Source organism: Primulina eburnea, chromosome 3 (genome assembly GCF_022965805.1).
Source record: "Primulina eburnea isolate SZY01 chromosome 3, ASM2296580v1, whole genome shotgun sequence".
Taxonomy (NCBI): Eukaryota; Viridiplantae; Streptophyta; class Magnoliopsida; order Lamiales; family Gesneriaceae; genus Primulina; species Primulina eburnea.
Window position 1 is genome coordinate 12,307,204 of NC_133103.1, and position 25,805 is coordinate 12,333,008.

The 25,805-nt window shown below is 37.7% G+C and overlaps 2 protein-coding genes across 3 annotated transcripts; one reads left to right on the forward strand and one right to left on the reverse strand.

Annotated features, from left to right (window-relative positions):
• Positions 1-3,163: 3,163 nt before the first annotated feature.
• Positions 3,164-5,667, forward strand: LOC140826481 (F-box/kelch-repeat protein At5g15710-like). Of its 2 annotated transcripts, none has more exons than XM_073188808.1 (2): positions 3,164-3,492; positions 3,722-5,667. In XM_073188808.1, the coding sequence occupies exon 2, from the start codon at positions 3,960-3,962 to the stop codon at positions 5,274-5,276; it is 1,317 nt and encodes a 438-aa protein (XP_073044909.1). In that variant the 5' UTR covers positions 3,164-3,492; positions 3,722-3,959; the 3' UTR covers positions 5,277-5,667. The 2 variants fall into 2 exon arrangements, with proteins under 2 accessions (XP_073044909.1, XP_073044910.1); XM_073188809.1 differs by having other exon boundaries at positions 3,725-5,667.
• A 1,206-nt stretch (positions 5,668-6,873) lies between these two features.
• On the reverse strand, positions 6,874-25,592 carry LOC140826482 (auxin transport protein BIG-like). Its single transcript, XM_073188810.1, has 14 exons — positions 25,162-25,592; positions 24,940-25,046; positions 24,671-24,836; positions 18,510-24,583; positions 17,372-17,989; positions 17,049-17,229; positions 16,108-16,342; positions 11,499-16,046; positions 11,206-11,428; positions 10,440-10,841; positions 10,072-10,215; positions 8,918-9,943; positions 8,052-8,558; positions 6,874-7,868 (listed from the first exon to the last, which is right to left on the reverse strand). The coding sequence occupies exons 1-14, from the start codon at positions 25,415-25,417 to the stop codon at positions 7,068-7,070; spliced, it is 15,288 nt and encodes a 5,095-aa protein (XP_073044911.1). The 5' UTR covers positions 25,418-25,592; the 3' UTR covers positions 6,874-7,067.
• Between the last annotated feature and the right edge of the window lie 213 nt (positions 25,593-25,805).

Consider the following 25,805-nt stretch of genomic DNA (forward strand, 5'->3'; position numbering starts at 1 on the left):
ATTGCCCACAAAAAAAGGATTTAATTAGCCCTACTTATCTAATTATCTTCCCTTCGCAACAATCTTTTCCTTTTCATTTTTTTTTTTAAATTACTCCAACTTCCCATATTTATATTCCTATGCATATTTAAACAACTAAGCTGGTATTTTTGTAAATTAAAAAAAAAAGAAAAGAAAAGAAGCTAACCCTGTCTAATATAATAATAGACTGGGTAGGATTGTTTTCAAAAAAATAAAATAAAATTTAACCGAGATTATTTTAACTTCAATTTTTTCCTTTTTCTCATGATTCGTTAAGGCTAAATTTTGAAAACTTAAAACATTTATTTATTGCATGGTTATATTAGGTTGAAGTGGTCGAATTAAAAAAATAATAAATTGTAGCTTTCAAAGTAATTTGATATGATGGAAAAAAATGGCACATCTCTCATGCTATTTTAAAAAAAATAGTAATAAAATTAACATATACTTTATAAGTAAAATAATGTAATTAAATTTAAAATACGTTCTTTGGTACTTTATTTTTTATTATCCTGATTCCTACACATCTATATCTATTGTTTGCATTTTGCCAAAAATAGTAATTTTTGCCAAAAATAGTAATTTCCCGCCAAAAATGTCATTTCTAAAAAAAAAAGATTTAATTACTGCAATAAATGATCACTTCAATTATTGTTTGCATTGATTATATCAATTCATTTAATTCAATTTTGAATTTAATTAAATTTTATATTAATTCAAATGTAATTTATGTATTATATGTTTTTTTACTCAAATTAAAACTAAACTCTATTAAAAACATAAACTATATTAAAAATTCTGTTATGATTATATCAATCAGTTTAATTAAAAACTCTATAAATAAAATTAAAATATAAATGATTGCAATGTTCAGTATCACTCACGAGGTAAATCATTCAAAAATAAATTTGTCTATTTTAAGTAATTCTTGCCCAAATTACTTATTAAAAAAGAAATACAATATTTAATTAGTTTATTTAATTTTTCTAAAAATAAAATTAGTTGAGTGTTAAAAATTATCACTATAATAAGGTTTTCAAATTAACGTTAATTTGCTATTTAATAATCATAATTTTTTTTTATCTCAAATACATATTATTTATAAATCTATATTGATATCTATATATATATATATATATATATATATATATATATATATATATATATATATATTAATATGGTTTTCCAACGAACATTAATTTACTATTTAATAATCATAATTTTTTTTTTATCTCAAATACATATTATTTATAAATTATCTTAATTTGAAAGAATTAATTTGTTGTAGTTTTCTTCCAAAATCATATGTATATTGTATATCTTGAATTGTCTTCTTAAAAATTCAAATAAGAGTGCACAAAAAAATTAAAAGAGAAAGATTCAAAAGAGTTTCAAATGGACATTAAATTACTATCAATAAACGTGTTTTGAAAGAGTTAATGTTTTGAAAGAGTTAATGTATGATATAATTCTATCAAAAATATCCAATGTATAATTTATGTCCATTGGGATGTCTTATTTGAATTTAAAATTATAAATAATACAATATCACATATAATATTAGAAACCAATTTTATTCTATTTATCTTACTAAATTCATTTACTCCAAAATTGAATTCTGAAATGACTCCTCTTTCAGCACCATATATGAGTTGAATCTTTCCAAGATGTAATGTTCGTTTAAATTTAGATTTATTCGTTGTTATGAACTACCTACATATGAAAACAATGAGAACAACAAGACACTTTGAAACATGTCTTTCATTATCGAGAAATAAAAAATATTATTCAACTATTTGTACAAAATTTTAATTATTATGTATTACTATTGTGATATTTTCTTCTATATTACAAAGTTCACGGATATATGATAGTATAAAATTTCCAGCAATGGATATGATTAACCAATTCTAAAGAAAGTAAGCATCTTATTAGAAGACACCTTATAAAATTTATTGACATTGTTTTGGAATTCACATAAGAAATGTTAATTAAATAACTTTTATGATTTATACATCATTTACTTATGATCACATGTTTCATTTTTCTTTCGAAATAGGCTGTTGTGTATATTATGAAGATATTTTGTAAATAAAATCACAACCTATTTGGATAAAGATATTGATGAAACAATTATTGTCATCATTCAAATGTGTTAGACACGTGTAATGTCCCAAAATTTTTTGTGAATGTGGATTTAGATGAAATTATTGAATTTTTTAAAAAATAATTCTCAATAATTTTATTGAATGTGATTTAAAAATATTTTTTTATCACATGTTAAAAAATAATAATATGTAGCTTCTCGAAAATTAAAGAAATTAAATATGTATTAAGGTTGGTGGCCGACATCAATACATTAAACACGATAAGCTTCAGTTCATTGTCATAGGCTAGCACAATCTAAAATTTTGAGATATGATAGTGACTATTAGCTATAAAATTAATCGACATACGTTGTATTTAAGAATTTTTTTAAAATTAACGAAAAAATAGTTTTTATTGTTATTTTTTATAATTATATTATTTTTTCAATTTAAATATCTATTCATTTTCACTGATTTTTAATAATATCATCACGTGCATCGCACGAGTTAAATACTAGTTGGATATATAATTTTAGAGTACGTCTCTCATTAAATCTTTATTTGTGAGACGAGTCAACTCTATCGATATTCACAATAAAAAGTAATACTCTTAGCATAAAAAGTAATATTTTTTCATGGATGACTCAAATAAGATATCCGTTTCACAAGTTTTTACCATAATTTTAAGAGCAAAATTGTATTTTAAAGCTCTCTCCTGAATTATCTTAGTTGCTAACATTGTTTGTCATTTATATGGTAAATATTTTGAAAAATGCATAGGCATCCAATTTTTATTGGTATTCAATTTGAGCCAACTCATAATTATATGTATGTACACATATATATTCATGGAATTAATTTTTTTTATGAATCACATTATAATTTATTTATTTATTATGATATGGTTTCAACCTTAACAATCATTTATTTTTTGAATAAAGTTTATTTATTTATTTTTCCCTTTTTTATCATTTATTTTTAAGCTACTTAGTAAGATTAGAAAGTTTAAATCAAATTGAAAATAAAATTGTACAACGGTCAATAGATTAGGCCGCTGACCAATTATCTCGACCCAGTCCTTCTATGCTTCCAAGATTTCTCCTCTGTCCGACAGTACTCAAGAAGGTCTCCTTCCAATCAGAAAGGAAAAAACAAGAATCGATAGCGAATTCGAACTGCGTGAGAGCAAGAAACACAAACCCATTAACGGTAAATGAGTGTGGGAGTCAATGAAACGTGATAATCTTCAAAGTGGGAGCACACAGGTTGGGGTGGGAGTGTAATCATAAACTTAAGAAATTGTGTTTTGATGTCTATATAGTCAGTAGCTGGAGAAAAATTGGATATTGCGAGGTCTGAAATCGGATTTTAAATTAAATACGAGGTAACCCATCTCTCTTTAGCGGCTCTTTGTTCCGGAGTTTCGCCTGTTGGCAAAATCGTAATCTTTTTTTATATAGTTGTTATTTGAACCTCCAAATTCTTCGTTTCGTATCTGGAACATGAAATGTTCAATTTAAATTGGAACTTGTTTGTTGTATTTGTCTGCTGGTGCTTAGAATTTTTGTTGTCTAGGTAAATGGTCATTTTCATCTGATTGTTTATTTATACAGAAGGCTTGAGTTTCAAGTCCATTTACATAGTTTTCTTGGGGCGAGGGTTTGTTGCTGGTTTTGGATCGTCACTGGAACTGCAGAATCAGATTATTGGATGATAAAATGAGGCCATAAATTGATACCATCCCGTGTAAATCGTGAGACTCAATCCTCTTGGAGGCAAGGAAGGGGTCATTACAAGATTCTTCAAAAGATTCGACATTAGTTTTATTTTAAGTTATTGAGTATTTATAGAATGTTAGATATGGCTGGAGAAGCTTCTGAAGCTGGTTCGAGAGTATCAAATCCCGGATCAGTGAGAAGTGGATCTTTACGTGAGGAGGAAACTTTCCACCGGCAAGCAAGTTTTAGCGGAAGTGGATCAAGGAATACCAGCCCTCTTGGCAGGATGAGTTCGGGGAGCACGAGTCCGTCTAGGCAGAAAGTGATTAAGACCAAACCACGGGGTTTAGACGAAGAAATTATGGCCACATTTTGTAAATCTGTACAACCAGATATCCAGATGGAAGATAATATATGGGCCATGCTGCCAGAAGATTTGTTAAATGAAATATTGGCTAGAGTTCCACCATTCATGATTTTTCGGCTCCGTTCTGTTTGCAAAAGATGGAATTCAATTTTGCAAGACAATAGCTTTCTGAAGTTCCATTCACAAGTACCCTCCCATGGGCCTTGCCTTCTCACATTTTGGAAAAATTCACAGACTCCTCAATGTTCAGTTTTCAGCTTGCCTTTGAAACAGTTGTTTCGGATTCCATTTACATTTCTGCCACAGTGGGCTTTCTGGTTGGTTGGTTCATCAGGGGGCCTGGTTTGTTTCTCAGGATTGGATGGATTGACTTTCAAAACATTAGTTTGTAATCCATTAACACAAACTTGGAGGACTTTGCCAGCTATGCATTATAATCAACAAAGACAATTGATAATGGTAGTTGATCGAAAAGATCGGTCTTTTAAAATTATAGCCATCAGTGACATTTATGGTGTCAAGTCCTTGCCTACAGAAGTATATGACTCAAAGCTTTGCAAATGGTCACTTCACCAAACCATGCCTGCCGTTAATCTTTGCTCCTCAAAGATGGCATTTTGTGACTCGAGGTTGTATTTGGAGACTCTTTCACCATTAGGTTTGATGATGTATAGAATGGATACGGGCCACTGGGAACACATCCCTGCAAAATTTCCTCGGTCTTTATTGGATGGGTATCTAGTAGCTGGAACTCAGAAGCGCCTGTTTCTAGTTGGAAGAATCGGTCTTTATAGTACCCTTCAAAGCATGAGGATATGGGAGCTTGATCATTCAAATTTTGTTTGGGTTGAGGTAAGTAGGATGCCACCTAGATATTTTCGAGCTCTCTTGAGATTATCAGCAGAAAGATTTGAATGCTTTGGTCAGGATAATCTGATATGTTTCACATCGTGGAACCAAGGGAAAGGTCTTCTCTACGACGTTGATAAAAAAGTGTGGTCTTGGATTGTTGGATGTGCTCTGCAATCGTACAACAGTCAGGTTTGTTTCTATGAGCCAAGATTTGATGCTATGATCTATTGATCTTGTCTACCATCAAGAATCCAATGTCAAAATTTCCAACATTTGGATTACTTCTTATTTCACCAGTTCAACATCCCTTGTTACCACTGCGTCCTTCCTTGAAGCTAAGCCTGTTTCTGTACTCCCTTTTGCGTTCTTGGCAAATATTTGCAAGTGGTGGTAGTAGATGCTGTACTTTAGAACACCTTTTGACGTGAAAATTACTAAAAAGTGAATGATATCGTGCTCTATCATGGAGAATAATTCTAGTCTTTGATGAGTATGTGGACGTCTGGGCTGAATCCGGTCTTTCTCCACTTTAAACGACTCAGCTTTTTTTGCACTGTCATTACGGGTCATACTTCTGGTTGTGTGCATGTAATTGTATTTCTGGTATTAATATTTATCCGGCTATCCTGATGATACATGGATTTTCGTAAAAACAAATTAGGAGTACTTTTGCATTATTTCTTTCATAGATTAAAACAGAACGAGAGGCATCATCACATCTATCTTTCATCTTGATATTTGTCATTTATCAGAGTTTTGAACTTAGATGTTTCATTACTTGGTCTAAGAAGCAAGTGTTGAAAGTTATGGGTAGTTTGTCAACTGGAACTGTTGAATTATCGGGATATGAATTATTGGTCTGATTGCAATCCAGTTACAGCTAAATTGTCTGAGGCCATCGAGGCTCGAGTTTCGATTCTAACTATCGAAGCTAGGTTGCCAGCATGGAACCACCCATTCTCTTGATTCCAACTGTTTTTTTTTTTTTTTGTGCACGATCAGGGTAGGTATTCCATGGTCCATGACTTGTCTAGACTAACTATCGAAACAACAACGGTTCTGGTAAGTGACGAGCACTGTCTGAGGTAATCTTAATGGAAGATAATTTTTTATGAGAAAATAAAAATTGTATTATTTAAAGTATTGAGTATAAACAGGCTGAGCATATGCAGGTGGAAATATAATCAACAATTACAAGTTTCTTATAAAAATATCAGTATCTGTGTCTCCTATGACTAGTTCACAAGGATATAAATTATTCATGCAACAAAAACACATGATTTGATTGTTCTATCAAAATATGCGGAGATATCTTCCAACATATTTTGCATTCGCGCAACAATTTGATGGCTTTCGTTATGTGCGCGGGAGACTAATTTGTAACCTCATTTGGAAGTTTTATCTAGTTTCTGAGGCGTCTGTTTAGGATGGAATTTGAATTTTCTATTTTCCTATGCCAACTTTTTGATAAAGTGATGAATATTATATGGACTTTGTTTAATAATTTATAACCTTTTCGAAAGTATTTGATAAAATCTTAAATACGAGCTATTAGATCTTTTATGATTTTTATACATTTTTTTATAAGTCTCGTTCAAAGTGATTATCATTTTCATTTATTCGCATATATGTTTTACTCCTTATTTTCCTCTGATAAATTGATAATTGATTTACCCTTTTCCTTTCGATCTTCTTTATGTGAATTCATTTTCTTTTTCAATACATCGGGAGCTTAACTTTAAATTAAGATTTAAAATAAAAGAATACATAAACTGCTAAAAAAGTTATATCCGCTGTCAATTATAACATAAACAGGCTTTGGTTGGGAAATAACTCGAACACATGTATTCACAAATACAACTGTACGTTGATTGCCAGTATTCATGTAAAACATGTTACAACAATAAAATAAAAAATAAAAAAAAACTTGAAAAATCTTACACAACTGGAACATGAATTGGAGCCAATAGACTCTTATTACCACATTCCGTATTTCAACAACCAAAAAAATAAGCCTGAAATTTAGCTTTTACCTCCACTGATTGCAGCATACACGAAGTCCTCACATCTAGGGAAGCCACTACTCAACACATCCGACAATGCACCCATAACATCAAATGACTCTTGCAAGTCCGTAGCAGAAATAATGTCCTCAAGCCATGACAGCAACTCTTTGGAGAAACCCACAATTTCTTTCACATTCAATAATCTTTCTTTCATAAAAACCTCCCAAGCTTCCAGTTTTCCGGCATCATTTTCCCCTTCCGTGTCCTTGGAGGCTCCTCGAGTATGGATGTCCATGTTCCATGATTTCGCGCACTTGAAGTAACATTGGAGCTGCTCGATCAGGCCGGTGTACACAAGCATGGGTTGAATGGTGGAAAACAACTCCTCTGATCCACTGGTCTCTAAAGACTGGATTGCTCCATTGTCGGGACTTGAAATGTTAGGTAGATTGGGAGTCAAGGATCTGCCATGCTTCTGCATATAAGCGTGGTAGATTCCTCGCTGCAAGAAGGCACGGCGATGTTGCAACCATGACTCATATGATTCTGAGAGAAGTGAGCTAACCATCATGAATTGGACAGTCTCCTCTGTCCCATTGGAAGACTGTGTCCCAGAAGAAGAGATTTTGGATTCTGAAGTAGGAGACGACAGATAAGTTGCCACAGACTTGGCCATGTTAATGCGTTGCAAAGAATCGTGATCAAGCAATTGCCGTGCCATCTGTATCATGAAAGGTAAAAACTTGGAATTGCTTTCTTTCCCACCGCCCCTACAGTCCGCACTGAACGATGCACCAGTCGCAAACCGAGCTAGCATCTGAGCATAAATAACTACGACGTTAAAATCTACAACTTTCTTCATGAGCAAAACAATACAAATAACTAAATGGTTTTTACACACGACAATGCCATGAACAACTAACCATGAGGGGAAAGCACCAAAGTATATGCCAACACAGGGGTGAGACAAAAAATTTGTAAAAAAAAGGGAAGTATATACCAAAACAATGTCATATGTCAACAACCGCAGCCGGTTTCCATCAGCGCGTCCCAAAGCATTGAGATAATCCCAGTATTGGTCAACATATCGGACATATTGCCCTGAAGGAACAGAAGGCCCTCTCAGAGGAAATAAGTTGTTGCAGAGTGTCTCGTTGTTTCTAAGGGCAGCCCCATCCCATTCCTTTTTAGGAATCTTTAGCTCAGCATCTGCTCTTTTAGCCTCTTGATGGCACTGAAAATGTATGATGTTGAAATGGCTGACAGTAGTATAAACACAATCTCCACGGGCATTCCCTGAACTTCCAACGCCTAAGTTCACTCGTTTGCTGTACGCGTAAACACCCAGCAAATCAGTAGGTCTCAATCCGTAGCCCTCTCTGCAAACCATGCAAGCCAGCCCATCTTCCTCTTCTTCAACATCTTCTAAACCTTCCTCCAGGATAGGTTGGGCAACAACAATTCGATCCCCACCGTCCGAAGTCGATTCTTGCCGCATTCCAAGCACCTTTCAACGTTAAAATCTTAGATCAGAGACGGTTACAAGGTAAATAAAATTTCATTATCAAAACATCTGTTATATTATCTGGCAGTGAAACTTGAATCATGTTTGTTTCTAAGACCACCAAAAAGTAATGGATATTGCTATATTACAAAAAGTTGTTAATGCTAACATACATTTCAAAAAAATTCCAGCAACATTTTCAACATATATGGGAAAAACTATTGTAGCATCATGACCCCTGAAATGTGTTTTGTTTTGGGTTCCTATAAATTACATCATATCTAGAAGGCATGCAAGTGGCAAATATATGTCAGCAAGTATGGTAATCAGAAATTAAACCAACAAAAGATGAAAAGAATCACCTGAAGCAGCTGTTCTCTTTTCCTCAGTGCTCGACGCCTCATCTCATCACGTGTGGCATGTCGTAGCTGGCGAATTTTTTCTGCCAGGAATCCAGCATCATTTCCATCTTTGTCAGTAAGAGAGTCCAACAAGTTTTCAGCCCTTGCCCCAATCTCATTGTCACCCGGAACACTCTCCAAAGCATGAAGCAAAGGTAATATTCCTTCTTCGTCAATACATCTCTGAGTGGCCAAGTGACCCATTGACAGCCCCCTAAGCATAGAAAGTATAAGTGGAACAGACGGCAAGTTTAATCCAGATGCCCATTCTGCGGTTGTCCTAAAGTCAGGCGGTCCCGTGCATGAAAAAGTTTCCTTCAAATGTCTTACAGCAACTCCAGTAATCCCTTTCTCCAATATAATATCTTTAAATCTCTCACCACAAGAGCTCGTTTTAAGTGATTCTGAGACTCTCACAAAATTCTCTAGAGCAAATTTTTGTTTGGCAGCAAGCTGAGCAATTTTTTCATCCTTAATGTTATCTTCGGATTGCTTTTGTAACCAGTCAAATTCACTCCAGTCCTGTAAATATGGGTCAAAGTGCTGGATGAGAACTTCCATAGCTGCAGGTTCCCCATAAGTCAAGTATGGCAAAATTCTTGCAACCATTTCAGTGTTCCTCTGCTGTTTGCTCGACTTTTTAAGTCCTGAAGGATGAGACAATCGCTCCAGAAACATGCTTACTATTTTCTTAGCTTGTTCACTGCTGGCAGAATCTTCACTGGAGACTGTAAGAACTCCTGGTGTGACACTGATATTATCACTCTCGTTTGCTTCCAAAGTAAGACATTCCACAATTAACAGAATGCCCTCAGCTGGTTCCATAGCATCCACTGAGAAGGCACGTCTTGCAGTTTCAAGGAGTAAACCTAAGGCCCCCAATCTTAACAATGCTCTTCTGTTCTCCTTTGTTTTGCAACAAAGCATTAGAAGATTTAGCACAGAAACCAACTGCTCTTGATTCGACTTTAGATCCTCGCGCAGACGCTGTTAAATGTATTCAGGACTATTAAAGTGAAAGGTATTTTCCAGTAATAAGATATGATAAGAGGAATTCGACAAGGTAAGAATACTGGACTAAAAACAGGCGAAGTCATCTAAAATAAGTTGCATACCTGGACCATGCTCAATAGAATTTCCAGACCCCCACATTCTCTGACCGCAACAGTTATTGCAAACTCGACCTCAGGGTCTTGGGATTCCTCTCTATCATCATCTAATTCTTTGATCATAGGCTCTGTAGCTTCACCATCCAACCCCTGCAATTTGATGGACTTGTTCCATTACTAAAGCTGAAAAAGTGCATGGTGTGAGTTTAAATTGTATTATTACTAATTTGTCCTTATTTTTTCCTTCCTTTATTTTAGTCTTAAGAATAAATATCTATGGTCACGGAACCACCATGAGATCTTCCTCGGACAGAACAACCAGAAAAGCAACTAGATACAATATGTAGGAACAAATATATAAATTCAGCGGAAACCTGAAGCCGATATGTGAGTGTCATTGGAGGACAATCCCTTGTTGGCATGGCAGTATTAGCAGACAAAAAAACACTCCCAGAGGCAGTATTTGAAGATTGACTATTTGATTTCTTCCAAACTTGTTCATATACTTGAGCAATACTTAAATCGAGAGAGATGATATTTCCTGCAACCAGCAATTCCATGCCATAGTCATCTTCAAGAAGACCCAGAAGATCCAACTGATGGCAGATTTTATTTTTCACATCTCGCATCAGGGGACCAATCTCAGCACTCGAGTAAGGATTGGTCATCGACCCCCTTATAAATTCCTCCTGAGTATGTGCCTTGTTTAGTATCAAAAGATACACAGGTTCTGGTTTCGAAGGGCATATCAAATTACAGAGCTGCTCCAAGATAAACTGCACAAGTAACACAGTTTTGATTCAATTCAGAACACAACTGCATGATCACATAAATCAACTGACACAACTATCATATATTGCAAGGTTACTCGTATGAAGGGAATTTTACTGACATAATTGATGAGTGTGACTATTCTTTCCAGATACTCGTCATATTCAAACAAGAAGATATGATAAATTCTCACCCATGCATCTCAAATCATAAAGGCTAAGTCAAAGAGTAGAATTAAATACAGTAGTGCTAAATAAGTATGTATCTGAATGGTAACACTATAAAAGTACAAAGTGTATAATTGAAGTTCCCTAAACTCCGTAAATGGAAAAACAAAGAAAGAGGTTGAGAAATGAGCAGAGAACAAACCAAAGAATTACGGCCCTTTCTGTCATCCCCATGAATCTGTAAGCCACCAATGCATGCCTGGATGAACTGCCGTTTGTTTTCATTGCTCTCAAGCAGAAGACTGTCGAGAAGATCTTTCAAAAGGCGATTACAGTCACCAATCAATTTCGTCTTCTGCACAATTAAGCCCCTGATCACAATAAGGGCCTCCAGAACATCAGATAACAACTGATCCCTCATGAATCTGCAGCCAAAAAAGAACATTCAATACATTGCAACAAAGTTTGTGATGTATCAGAAAAAACGAAGCTAACCTGGATCTTATATTAGGGATCTCCAAATATTTTCCAAGTAACTCTATGAGCTTATGAAGAATAAAACCTTGAGAAATATCAATATGGAGGCTCCTCTCCAAGGATTCCACGTTATTCACTTCTGTTGTGATTAGCTTACATATGGTGGCCAAACATCCTCGTACAGTCAAGAAAATACGTGCATCCTCTGAATCTAGCATTCTAAAGAGCAATTCAAAATATTCCGCAGCATTTTCACCAGCTGAAAGAGTCGCAGGTAACAAAGACATTAGCAAATTAAGCAACCGAAACCTCCTCGACGAACTTTGGCCACAAAGTAAACTGATTAGCATGCACATCTCCGATCTTACTGACTGTGAACAAGCACTCAATATGAGTTCTTTAACCCATGATCCAAGCTCAAAAGATCTAATCTCACTCTGACCTGTTTTACAAGAACGACGCTTCCATCGGAGAGCATATTTCATGGCCAAATAATCATATCTCTGAGGCCGAGATTTCTGACCAGCTCTAACCGCCCGAGAAACTTTATACTGCCTCCTCACGAAATCAAGATACGACGCTCCTCTTTCCCATTCAGAATAGCTTAGTAATGGGATATCCTGAGTCTTCGAAGAACCATCCCAATTCCTATCTAATGATTCTGATGTATACTTGCTTCCACTCACAACTACGCTGGATTCAGATACACATGAATTAATACCATCTTTCATCTGTGATGGTAGGGCAGATTTTCCATTCGCTGGCTCTTTATCCATTGCATCAGGTTTTGGGGGAGTACACGCATGAGAAATTATTTTAAGACATGGTAGAACGACATGCTCAGATATAGCAGGATGCTTGGCCCCCAGTTTGATGGATTTAAATAACAACTGGAACACAATTCTTAATCTCGACTCCCAAAACTCATCTGCCAAGGAACAGATATCTGAAAGCAACATTAATTCTTCACGTGTTGCCAGAGCAATGTCTATTGACCGGTGATGTTCAAGACAGTACATGACCTTCTTCTGCAGCAAGCAATTTAATTCAGCAACAGCATTCGCATCAGCCTCAGAGAAGGCACAAAGTGCCGCCCGGGCTTGGACACGAGAAGTTTTTGGGCCTTGGTGTATATTATTCTCAAACAACTCATGCAAAATGCCAGAAGCAACAAGCTGCTTCTTAGAACTAGGATGTTTTGACAGCACAAGTAAAAGTTCAAGACATTGGGTCACAAATGTACTAGCACAGCCATAGCAACTATTAGGAGACCTCGATACAACAAATCTCGAGGCTGCAGCAGCATCATCAGAACGTTTCTGGTGCAGATAACTCATCAACACCTGTCTGAGGCCTTGAAGAGTCTGAACACTTTTGCTCACAGAATCAAATGCTGCTTTGCATTTCTCACCATAGAGTAAACCAAGAAGGGCAATTTTGCGATTGATTTTGAAGGAAGGGCCTGGCAACGAGACCATCATTTGCTGAACAGAATCCTTCTGCTGAGAGTCCATTTCATTCTCACCAATGCTAGAAACAATTTTCAACAAAGGTTTTTTGAATCCCAAAAGCTGTTGATATCGCCTATGAGCACTCTCTGATTCAGATTCTATTGCAGCCAATCCCCTTTTCATATCTTCATCGTTTTCCATGCTATCAAATATGAAACTTGGCTTAGCCATAAAATTGAACTCAAAACGTCCGTATTTACTGTATCCACACTCATTGCATAAAAATGAGTCCAGATTTTCATAGTTAATATTGCGGCATTGCCTGCACTGATAAGCATTCTCACGGCAGTTGTTACAGATTCCATGCTTGTCAGTGACAGGTCGAGTGCAGCGTGGACATTGAAGTGGTTCAAGGGACAGTGCTTGAAGATTTTCATAGAAAGAATCCAACTCAATCATAAAGTTACATGACGTTATAGGAATGGGGAATTCCACTTTCAACTCAGTCTGATTGCAAGAAAGATGGCATATCTTTGCTCGCTTCCACAAAGACCAGTTATTTTTCAACTCCGACAAGTCAGCCACAGGCCTATTGTTATAGTACAGATTCAGAACTTTCACCGACTTGGATTTCCGCGCATCATGAACGTTCATGGTCACGCTATGAATGGTGTAGCTACCAGTACATTTCACAATAATACGATTGTCGGTGAACTTTGTTTCAGACTTCAAATTTTCAAGCTTCACCTTGCTATATGGGACCTCAGGTGAGCTGCAAGCCACACAAGGCTCACTCTCAAGATAATAACCATCAAATTCCACCAAACCACTCAAAGTGTTGTAAATGCGTGAATTCGGATGATTTGCCAAAAGCTCATTTTGTGAGTGAAGTGCCTCAAAAATGCATTTAATCACATCAGCTGTCAAGCATTTATCTACGATTTCATTGTTTTGTTTTTTTGAGCTGTTATCTGGAAATTTCCCCAGTAAGGAGGTCACAAGTTCTGTATATTCGACGACATTCTGACCATATAAAGGCAAGCAGTACAGTTTCTGTAAGAGAGCAGTTAGCATGGATTCCTTAAATGACTGCTTACCATGGTACCAGGCACCAAGAAGAACACACTTGGCTTCTCCACGCACAGAACTTGAATTCCATTCCAACAAAAATTTGTCAATAAATTGTTTCAGGCAATCATCACTATGGTCAGTAAAGACATTTAACACCTGTTCCATATCCATGTAAGATTTCTCTGTAAGAGCTTCGCTTCCTTCTTCACCTTTCTTCTTTTTCTTAGAGTCAAGAGGTTGAGCCCCAAGCTTATTGGATGTAGAACTTATCTCTCCACCATCAGCTCTCTGTGAAAAATGACTTGCATCCTTTCCAGTATAAAGAGCCAAATTCAGAAGTTTCAAAGCTTGAACCACACATTCTTCACCAAAAAAAAAGACTCCAACCATCACAAAAGGTAAGACATCGGAATGCCTCAGGCAATACTTCTGCCAGTTACGAGGTCGCGCTGCCGCTACCTCTGCAATGGTGGATAGGCACTTCACTATTTTGACACTTCTTTCATATGAAAAGGTATTCTGAAATCCGCCAGATTTTTTTATGTGTTTGTAGAGCTTCTTAGTTTCACTAGTAAACAGCCAAGTGTCACGAACACTGTAATATTGTGTCTTACTGCCACATAGATGAAGAAACAGCCTCCTTGCATACCTCCTAATGGTCGTTGTATGTGGATTGTTGATATAACTGCAGAGAACATCCTGGTACCCATCAAGTTTTAAATCCTTACCAAAAGTAACTTTGTATTGCCTATCTTTCTCCCCAACTTTGTCATGCTTCTCAGGCCTAATTAGGCAATAAACCAATCGGAAAGTGTTTTCTAGCAACAATCTAGGGTAGTCCGCAAAAACATCACTCCGATGTGCTTTTGCATATGAATCTGCGAAAAATGGTGAGAAATTACCCGCTGGCACCTCTCTCCGGATTGATAATTGAGCACCACAGCCAGGACCAGGGTTCAAACCACAAGAAGTTTCAATACTAACAGAAGGGGACTTAAAGTCAATGACCAGTTGCTGCAGGATGTCCATGAGATAATTAATGAAAACCTGCTGCCTAAGAAGGCCACAGGCCCTATGCAGTGAAGAAGTCAAGTCACTTCTATCACGGTCATCCAATGATGAACTGGGAGTGGAGGGTGGGTTGTGGATGGTTGTTTTGTCCAGTGTATCTGCTGTCCCAGCAGCTTTTGATCCCGAAACATCACCACCTGGTTGGTTCCAGTTACGTAGCATGAGAGTGAAGTACATAAAGACAAGAATTGTGACTTCCCCAAAAGATGAACGGCTTCTAGCAATGAAAGGTTTATCAAGTTCTATCTCATCTATAAACCATTTAATCAATTTTGCCAAATTTATGCTCTCAACCTCTGTGCCATCAACAAAAGGACCACCGATAGCTGACGACAATCTGTAGATGAGCTGCATCACGGGAACAGCCCGAACACCAGAGGCAGTCTTCATAAATCCCTTCAGCTGTTCAAGGAGCTCCGAGAGAAGTAATGAATTGACAGCCCTTTTGGATTCAGATATGGTAACAGCATCAACAACTGAAGCTGAAAACTCCCCAGACTCATTAGGCTCCAAATCAAGGCCTGATGGAACTGCATTCTTCAAGTTGACATCAGCAACAGCTGGCAAAAAAATTGAATCACTTAAATCATCAGCAGAATAGTGAAGGTCACTACCATCTCCACTTAACATCTCTACTTCAATTGGAATTGCTGACATAGGATGATCTCTAGAATGCGGTAGAGGAAGTCTTTCTGCATCTAGCACTTCATAGCATGCTTCACATAAATCAAAGTCAGGGCATACAGCACAGTGCCATCTGCGTCTCAATATAGGAACAGTTGAACAGCCATCACAACAATATTGTACAGATGAAGTAGTTGAATCTTCTTCTATCGTAACAGGATTATTTCCACAAGCTGCACTTGTAGCATCAGCAGGTAATGGAACTGGTGTTGTATTCTCCAATTCATCTGTACCTAGCATAGTCTGCTTCGGAAAGGGAACCTGGAGCAGTCTTGAAGATATAGCCAAGCTGTAAAGAAGAAACAATAAGTGCATGTGTTATACGAGGAGAAAATTCTAAAACTATTTACCTGCTGGAAGTTTGAACAGCCTCGTTCGTTGATAGAAGAAGTTTCTTAAACAATGTGACAGCACGGGAAACAGATTGCCGAGCCGCAGGTTTTCCAGACAATATCAAACACTCTGCGTAACAATAAATAAGTTCTACAGATGATATGACAATGTTGTTCATAGTCTGTGTGTCTGGCTGTTCTACATCCAAGATTCCCCAAAGTACTTGCATAAGTCCATCAACAATTTCAGAACCTGCATCAATCTCAATGATTAAATTATAACCCTTGAGGAAAAATCACGAATCAATGGGACAGCTAATTAAATCTCAGAGCATCAATCACAGCCAGCTGTAAAAGTATACAACATTTTATGCCACAGCAGATAATTGGAAGTTGATCAACAAAAAAGATAAAGCTTCTGGAAGCATGTGGAGTAAAAGAAAACATAAATAAAAGACACAGAAGAGGTCAAAGAAAGTCGCCAAGGATGACTTTAAGTGATTTGGTGATAATGGAGAATTCCTTTTTAAATAAAGCACAGCACCGGGAAGAAATCCAGTAGATGTTACAATGTGCAGAGAAAATCTCTAAGAATAAATAACTTTCTACCCATGATGATGTCATAGTACACAATCATCAACCAGATTCTTTTTTTTTTTGATAGAAGACTATATATATATATATAAAGATTTGGTTACAACAGATTGCGGATAAGAAATCCACAACGCAATACGAAGCTACTACCTAACCCATCACTAGCTGATAGCAATAAACGATGGTCATTACTTATAGGACCTGTTACATCTTATCAAAACTATTACATGCACGCATATTTCCAGATTCAGAAAGCACAATGCACAAAAAATCAAGGACCGGCCACAACTGCGTCTCAAAATTCTTGCAGGTACCTAGACTATGAGTAACAAAAAGAAAACTCAGTTTATATTGAATTATGATACCGTTATTCTCAAGGAAAGTAGCCAAGTTGGAACGGCGATGCAATGCAATCTTAGAAACCGCGCGCATCTGAGCCATAAACTCCTCTATAATCCACCCTGCAGTGGGCTCACCCATTCCTAGCTTTGAAGAAAGTAACAATGTGGATTTTACCACTCCACTAAGGCGCATGGCATCTTTAACCTAAGGACAAAATGATGGATGTGACTATGACAAGCTTCTGTACATGAAATCAACAACTTAAGTTGAGAACCAAGTATGATCAAATATGAAATTGGAGAAGTGAAATTAAGAACCAACAGTAAAGTGAGACCGCTGGAATTACTTGGTAATAGATCTCTCTCCTAGGAAACACAGCCTGCAGAACGCGGCTAGCAGCAACCTGTAGCAAAGGCTCCCTGTCGCTTTCATATACACTTTCCAAAACTTGCTTGCATTTAATGTTACTCAAATCCAATTTAACTTCTTCAGCTTTCAAGAATCTGTGGGGTTTACACGAAAGATAAATCCGGGACAGGAGCTTGAGACCATCAGCCACAACCTTCTCCTGGATTGAAGCAGATTGTGCATACCGAGACTTTCTCCCAGACCCTGGAGACCATGAATTGCAACCAAGCGTGTGCGCTTCCATGTCTAGAATGGCATCCATCTTCTCTTTCCAACCAAATTCATCCTTAACTCGACCATATACTTCCAAGGAATCTATTCTGGGCAAAGCAGATCCACTGAAGGTTCTTCCAATGCTAATTGTGAATTCCTCATCAGCTAATAGTGATTCAGCCACTGTGAACGGAATATCATACCAAGATCGCATGCCTTCATCCAATTTTATCACTCTTTGGAATACGGTAATTTCTGAAGGAATATGACTTGCTGATGTATTGCCCACATGCAAGCGAAAACCAACCATGACAATATCGGGATTTGAATTGGTCACAGTTATCTGCATAAGAAATGTCCAACAAAAACACAGTGAACTTGGAGAAGTTTGGGGTTAAAAAAAGATCTCTCTTGCTTTTAAGCATGATATAGCAAAACGGCCAATCTAAAGATTACTATTGGATAACAGATTTATAAGATGAAAAAAACCTGAACCTGCAGCTGATCAGTGACTACAAACTTCAAAAGAGCACGGACTTTCATACACACGAGATGAACAATGATAAATATTTATGTGGAATCTGCTAAAAATAAAACATGGAGAAACCAAAATTGTCTGCCTAGCATCAACTTGGTTTCAGCTGAACAGATACTAACTACATACAAAACATGTCCCACAGTGCAAAATGTTGCTTAATGAATAGAGATCGACCATGACACAGCATGGGCGTCAAAGAGAGACGGAGGAAGGGGTTCAAGACAAGTAAATTTGTCAATTAACCCATGACCAGACCTAGAGAGGTGATCAATAAATGTAAATAACAAGGAGATGAAAAATGAAGTAAAATGTACGTCAGCAATACCTTGAATCCAGTAGGATTAGTTCCCTCTAAGAAGCCATCCTCAGATACCAAAGTTTGCTTAGCCCCTTCAGAATCATTATTCCTTATGGCATCGCCACTCAGTTTGACGTCTTGTGTTATGCAGACAGTTTTCTCAAAAAAGTCAAGTGGAAATTCTGGTTTTACGCCCCCGTAAGCTTTATTTTTCAGAATACCATATCCTAATTTCTTAACCTTATCGGAAATAAAATTTACACCAGTGTCCACCCCCGCGGGAATGTGTGAGTAAATCTGAAGGCTCCCATCTTCATGCAAAACAAGACAATGAATTTTGTCTTTTGACAAAGGCTTGTAAGCACTGACCCCTACCAATGCTGAAGTTGACCCAGCAGTATACCGTAAATGATGTGCAAGAATTTCATGCTCTCCCAAGGTGATGGCCAGTACACCGTTTGATTTCAGACTAGAATAGCAAACAAACAACCCACTACCACCCAGCAACTCTTTCCAACGGTGCAATCCAGCTGGCCTGAGCTTACTTTCCAGGTCATTCTCATATACGGCTGACATTTCAATCAGAGATGTTGCGTCTGGATTGAGACGGCCAATCAAGGTACTCCCGTCTTGGTAGGACAGAAACAGCAATTTATGAGTAGAAGAAAAATATAGTGACGAGCCCTTAGCTTGCTTGTTTCTTCCCTCTATTTGAATACCTTCCTTCAATGGTCTAGCACCAACATTGGCTTGCACTGACATCTCTAACCTGTACAAGCAGCCAAGCTCTGATAGAACAATGAGAAACATTCTGCCATGAGATCCATAAATAAGAGTCGCATCCACTATTGTATCATCAGGCAATGTCATATAGTGCACAGGGCTGATATTGTCCTGTGACAGATCATATATTTTCACAAATCTGTTAGTCACTACCATAAGCTGAACCTGAGAACCCGGAACCCAGTCTACGCGTCTGATATAAGCACCTTGCAGAGCAAGTTCAATAGCTAAGCGATCAATCACCTCACCTCGATGATTGATAGTAAGGACTTGGCAATCTTCATAGCCTGCTACAACAAGATAAGTCTCTACCAGTGAATTAAAGAGTAGACGTACAATCTCAAAACGAACAACATTTTTAGAAATTGGTTTCACATTTGCCTTATCGGCTGTGATCGGAGCAACCGTAGCTTGTCCAATTAGCTGATCCACATCAAATATGGCTACCTTATCACCTTCTCCAACAGCCAACCGACCTCGGGAACTTACACTGAGTAATGATTTAACGAGAGAACCACTAGTCAAATGGGATTTTAGTTCCTTTGCATTTGAATAATCTGATTTGATCTTCAAATCTAATGATCCACTTTTATAGGCCTTCTTCAATTGTAAAAGATCACTGTTATAATGGAGTACTTTGTCTTCAGCCAGATATATTTTTTTGTCCTTTAAACTATGGAACTCCCTTCTTCCAGTAATAGTTGGCAACAATGACATGCAAACTCCAAGAATCCGATCTTCAACCTCAAGCTCATTGAGTAGCATTGGCATCCTACTTTGAACCTCATTTGAAATAGAAAACCTAGTGAAATTATCAAGGTCATCTGATGCATCCTCATCAACATCTGAATCACTCTCGGGCATTTGATTCGTGCTATCCGTAAGAGGAAGAAAAGACTGTAAGTTACTGGCAACTCGATTGGTTTCAATGCTACTTCCAGTGACTTTTCGAGGTTTCAAGCACTGGCAACTGCTGCCTCGAACTCCTCCAGCGCCGCAGTCACAAAAAAAACGACTAGAGCGAGAGTATACAACGCGGTGACCACGATGACAAACTTTTGCACACACAGAGCAACAACCTTTGGAGACAGTCAGGTCACATGTGTAACAGAAATACCAGTGTTGTTCCATAAAATTGCTGCCACTGGATGTAAATGTGCAAACTTTAGACGCCAGGGCTCTCTCACTGTTGTTATCGTCTTCGTCACCCTTATCTACGCTACCAACCTCACCGTCAGATGTCCCATCGTCTTCATCATCATCATCAACTGAAGCATCATCACAATCAACTGAAGTAGGTCCTTGATTAACCGTGAGAACCAAATTCTCGACATTTTTTCTCGAACTAAACGATTTAGAAGACAAAGGCCCCAAACCAGAACCAGAGCTGGAAACAGTATTCCCTGATAACTTTCCAGAAATGCACCTAGAAGGCCCAGTATCACTCAAGGATTTTGCGAGGAATCCAAAAAGATACTTCAATCCTTGAAGCAGTCGTTCATCACCAGCCAGATTCTTTATCAACCCCACTGTCCTCAGTAGCAGTGGCTTAACTAATGCTTCCCCTTGTGAGATCTGGACAACAAAATTGAAATAACCTTTTGCTGATTCCAAATCAAACAACATGAATGCATTGTCTAGGGAAAGTAGCATGGCTTCGTGTAAATGAGACTGTAGTTCTTGCAACTGGAATTGAGAAGCTGATGCCAAAAGGCACATTAAAAAATTTGTGGTTGAGTCTCTTAAAGAGACTGAAGTTCCTATGCCAGTGACGCCATTTGGTGTTTCAATCACAGATCCCAATAACCTGATTTCCAGCCACTTAGAAAGGTAAACTGTATCCATGATGACAAATTTCTTATGTAAATTCTGTTTTACTTCAGGATATAAATCGTCAGACAAAAGATCGATGAAAAGGTTGAGAACTCTCACATTAACAGACTCAGAGTGGCAGTGATCCAGAGAACCAATCAAAACCAATATATCGCCACGAAGGGAACCAAAGTAATTCTTAATCTTCTCAGAGATATCTTCTACAGACAGGAAAAACCTGAAAATGACATTTTTTGTTGGATCATCCTTCAGGCTGTAAATGATATCAATCATTTTTGTGACTACAAATTCATGGACACTATCCATATGTTTTCCTTCATTGACACTCTGCAGGAATTCCTCCATGCGCTTCATGATAAATAAGCTGCTATAATCAGCCCCCACTTCAAAGTCCAAACTCAAGCTTTGGCATATATTTTCACATTCACCCTTGAGACTTCCAAATACCTTGTCACATTTGATTGTCAGGATAGACAGAAGTATCTCACTAATTACCTCTTCTACCTCACAGCTGATCCCTCTAGAATCTTTGACCTTCATCAATCCATCAAGAATAGTAATAATTCCATTAACATTGAGAATACAAGACGATACAATTTCACCTGGAAATTGAAGAACAAGGGGAAACCCATGCAACACAACTTTCCAAAAAGTTTTAGATCGAATCCCCAGAGCCATTTTTTCAACAATTCTGTCTTGCTTCATGGAAAGCTCGTAGAAAGATTCCAGCAAGCTAGGATTAATCCCCATTTTTCCAAAGAAATCTTCCTGCATACTGATGTCAAAATCGATATATTTAAGAAGCGACAGATGCGAAAATCTGTCAACAGACAGATGCCCATTTTTTATGGTTGAGGACAAAGCATTTCGGTAGATTCGTAAATAACTATTTAACAAAGATGACAATATCTTGATCAGCTTTGTGATTTGATCATCTTGAAAATAGTTGGAAATAAGGCTTTTGGCCAACACAGGATACCCAGCATCCTTGGCAGCATAAGCCTGGCAGCTCATACCCAAGTTTGTGGCGGGATCCTTTTCATTATGTGCCCAAATGCCTGTACAAATAAAGGACAGAGCGAAAGAAACCCAGGATCCGCTTCTGAAGAAGTCCCAACCAAGTTCCTCAACATCCTCACGCAATAGAAAACCATCAAATTGCTGAAGCAAACTCAACACACAATCTGGAATGCCAGCACACTCGCTGCTGCTGAGGTAGTTGCCAAAAATACAATGGCTAAAATAAACAAAATTCTCCACATTTAAGATATCAGGAAACCTCAGGCCACTCGAAACAACTTGCCAATTTTCTGCAAAAGATACTGAAACTGGGATATCCCAGCAAAGCAAGAACAGATACCGTTCAATAATCAAGTCATCCACCTTGGCAGATCTTTTACCTTTCCAAAATCCAAGAACCCGTGAAAAAGAGGCTTGAATCTCCCTCCAACTTAAACCAAAGAAATCAACTGAATGGTAATCTTCACATAAAGAAGACAGAATGGGTGCAATATCAACCATCTGATTAAGCAAAATTTTTCTGTAGGGGTTTTGTTTTGCCCATTCACTTGCCAAGCCCTCTAGCACAGTGGCTGGCCATGACAACAAATAGTTTGCTGAATTATGCATGCATAGATCAGGGGATTCCCTAAGTTTTGTCCTGAAGTCCTGAAGTAGAGATGAAGGGCAAGAGCGGGGATGATAAATCATGTGCCGTAGTAATAAAACCAGCCTCGAAACCAACAAGGCCCAGCATGACAATTGCTCAGTATCAAAACCTGTAGGGGGAATATAAATGGTTTGAAGCGCTGACAGTACTTTACTAGCCAACATAGACTTCTCCTCTTGGGATGAAAAATGAAACGCAACTAAGAGAATCTCAATGTGAAAGAGAGAAGGAAGAGTTTCAACAATATCCTTCAGAGCAGCACACGTTGAACTGACAGTTTTTGCTTTCTCGTGGATAAATTCTAGGAATGTCTCATAAAGTTTAGTCCTCAAGATAATACCAGCTGAACCCACTCGGCACACAAGGATACGGGCAAGCAAAGCAAGGGTCTGATCATTGTACATATAAGCACCATTTTCAATAATTAGTATGTTCTCAACAATAGATTCTTCAAGGAGTTCAGATAAAGCTCGATGCAAAAGAAGTTTCTGCAATAGTTCAAAGCAAAGTACATGAACATGTCCGAACTTCCTCTCTTCCTGCAGAGTTAGGCGATTGTCCCCATTCCTCTCTTCAAGACAACAATCCTGGGAACTAAGTATGGAAAGCAAAATATCAACATGGCTCCTACTTAGCCTTTTGCTTGCATCAATGAACAATGGAGGATGCCACTCGGGAGAAAAAACACAACTTTTAAGAAAACTAAGTAACTCAGTAGCTGCTTGCAATGGCGTATTGCTGATCCTAGAGCTGGAACTGACAGCAACATTTGATTGCTCACAACCATCCATGGATCCAACAGAGCGACTGCCTTCAGAAAAAAGATCGCCGAAAAGAGCTTCATCTTCATGACAAACAACATTGTCTGATTCAGAGATCCCTGATGCTTTTGTTACACTGGAACATGATCTCTCGAGGAGAGGCTTTAATTTAACACCCTCGGAATGAAGGAAGATAACAGGATGCATCAGGTTGTCTAGCCACTGATTGGATGGTGGGAATAGTAGTCCACATAACTGTTCAAATGTGTGCTTTTTCAAGAGAAAAAACTTCTCATTACTAACGAGACATGAAGAGGAATCAACCATGGCATGACTGTCAGTATAACCTGTCTTCGGATCATCGAACTCAAAACGAGAACATGATCCCTTTATATCTAAAATGAGTTTCAGAATACAAATGATCACCCGGGGATAGTAAGCCAAAGGGAGCTTACTGCTAGCAACAATTTTGTTATGCCTCCAAATGTCGATATCCAAATTGCTCAAGATAGAAGCTGTTATACATACTTGAATATTCCGAAAAACATAATTCTTCAGGAAATACGATTGCATTACTTGAAGAAATTCTTCCAACAAGTGAACTGCGAGGCTTTCATAACTATTTTCAACAATAATATTGTTATATGCAAAGTCGACACCAGTACGAAACAAGCTTGGTAATAAATTGATAAAAGCAGCAGCTGATTGCACCACTAGATTTTCTGAGTCAACGTATTTGGTATCTTTTGCAAGACTTGCCAGTAAGTTGAGTATTCTTACACAAAAAGACAAGATTTTACGAAAACTGTGACATACTGGTTTCTCGTCAAATGAAACCGGGAGCTCTAAAAGTTCTTTACAGTGAAAGATAAGTCGGTGAATGCATCCAAAATGAACAGTAGCCAAATGCTGAGAAAGAACAATCAACATATTAGTACTCTGGGGAAGAGACTGCTCGATAATGGGTGAATTCCTATTCTCCACTTGCATGCATTCAGAAAAAAATTCCATTAACATGCGTTCATCTGTCTCTTGCTCCTTCGAGCATTTTCCCCCTTAAAAAAAGAAAAAAGAAAAACTACCATGTTAGTTACAAAGCCAACAAAGTGAATGGGACATGATAGACAGTGATAGACCAATACCCAGTAACATGCACCCAATGTGGTCCAGCCTGTCAGCAGAATCATCTTTATCAGCCACAGGAGGCAGCAATTCCAAAAGAAAGTTCATAGAACACGACTGAGAAGGATCCAACTCCTTATCCACTCCATCAATTAGCAGTACCTCCAAAAGTTGTAACACGATGTTCTGAAAGAGGTACAAAGTCAGCTAAGGTGCAACAGAAGCATTAGTGGCACATGAACATGAAACAAAAATTAAATGATGTCTCTTCACACAAGTAATCACAAACCTGAAGACTCAAATCATCGCTTTTCCCAATCCATTTTTCCAAACTACAAAGGGCAAACTCAATCGTCTGATGAACCACTGCCACAACCACCGGCTCCACTTGCTCGACTGTCTCGTCACACCAGAAGAGACTAACACACTTAATACCATTCGCACAATGAATAGTACATAACAGTAATCCAAACATGAAACGCAACAAACCCAAAAAAAAAAAAAAACTCACCTGGTAACGATCGGAGAGCTTTAACAACGGTGAGCGAGACACAAGCCAAGGCATGAACCCGAGCTTGATCCCACACTTCCAGCCCTACTTTACTGCCAGTTTTCTCAAACACCACCGGCTTCACTGATTGTCTAAGAATAGAATAGAGCTTCCGAAATCCTGTCCTGAAAACAGACGCCGATGCATCGGAGCGGAGGCTCCGAGAGAAGTCACCGGACGAGACGGCAGTGACGAGCGCTGCGATCTCCTCCGCCATGAGACTCCGGGGAGCGTGAAATTTCGTGTTCAGCAGAAGTTCATTAGTTGATTGATCGTAGAAACGAGCGAAATCTTAGCTATCGAGTTCGGGAATGAGAAATCAATGGAGAGAGAATGGCCCGGAGAAATGGAGACTCTCAGACTGGGGTTTTGGTTTTAGAGGAAATAACTGTTTTATTTAATATTCTAGCCTAGTCTACCATTAATCAGCGTGAGATGCAAGTCACCTTTTTTTTATCAACCAATTGAAAATTTACTCTTTACTGCTTCTAATTACTTAAAAATACAAATATATATAATTTAGTGTGACGAATAATTTTAGACTTAATTTTCATTTATTTAAAAATTAATTAAATATAAAATGAATATATTGATCTATTAATAAT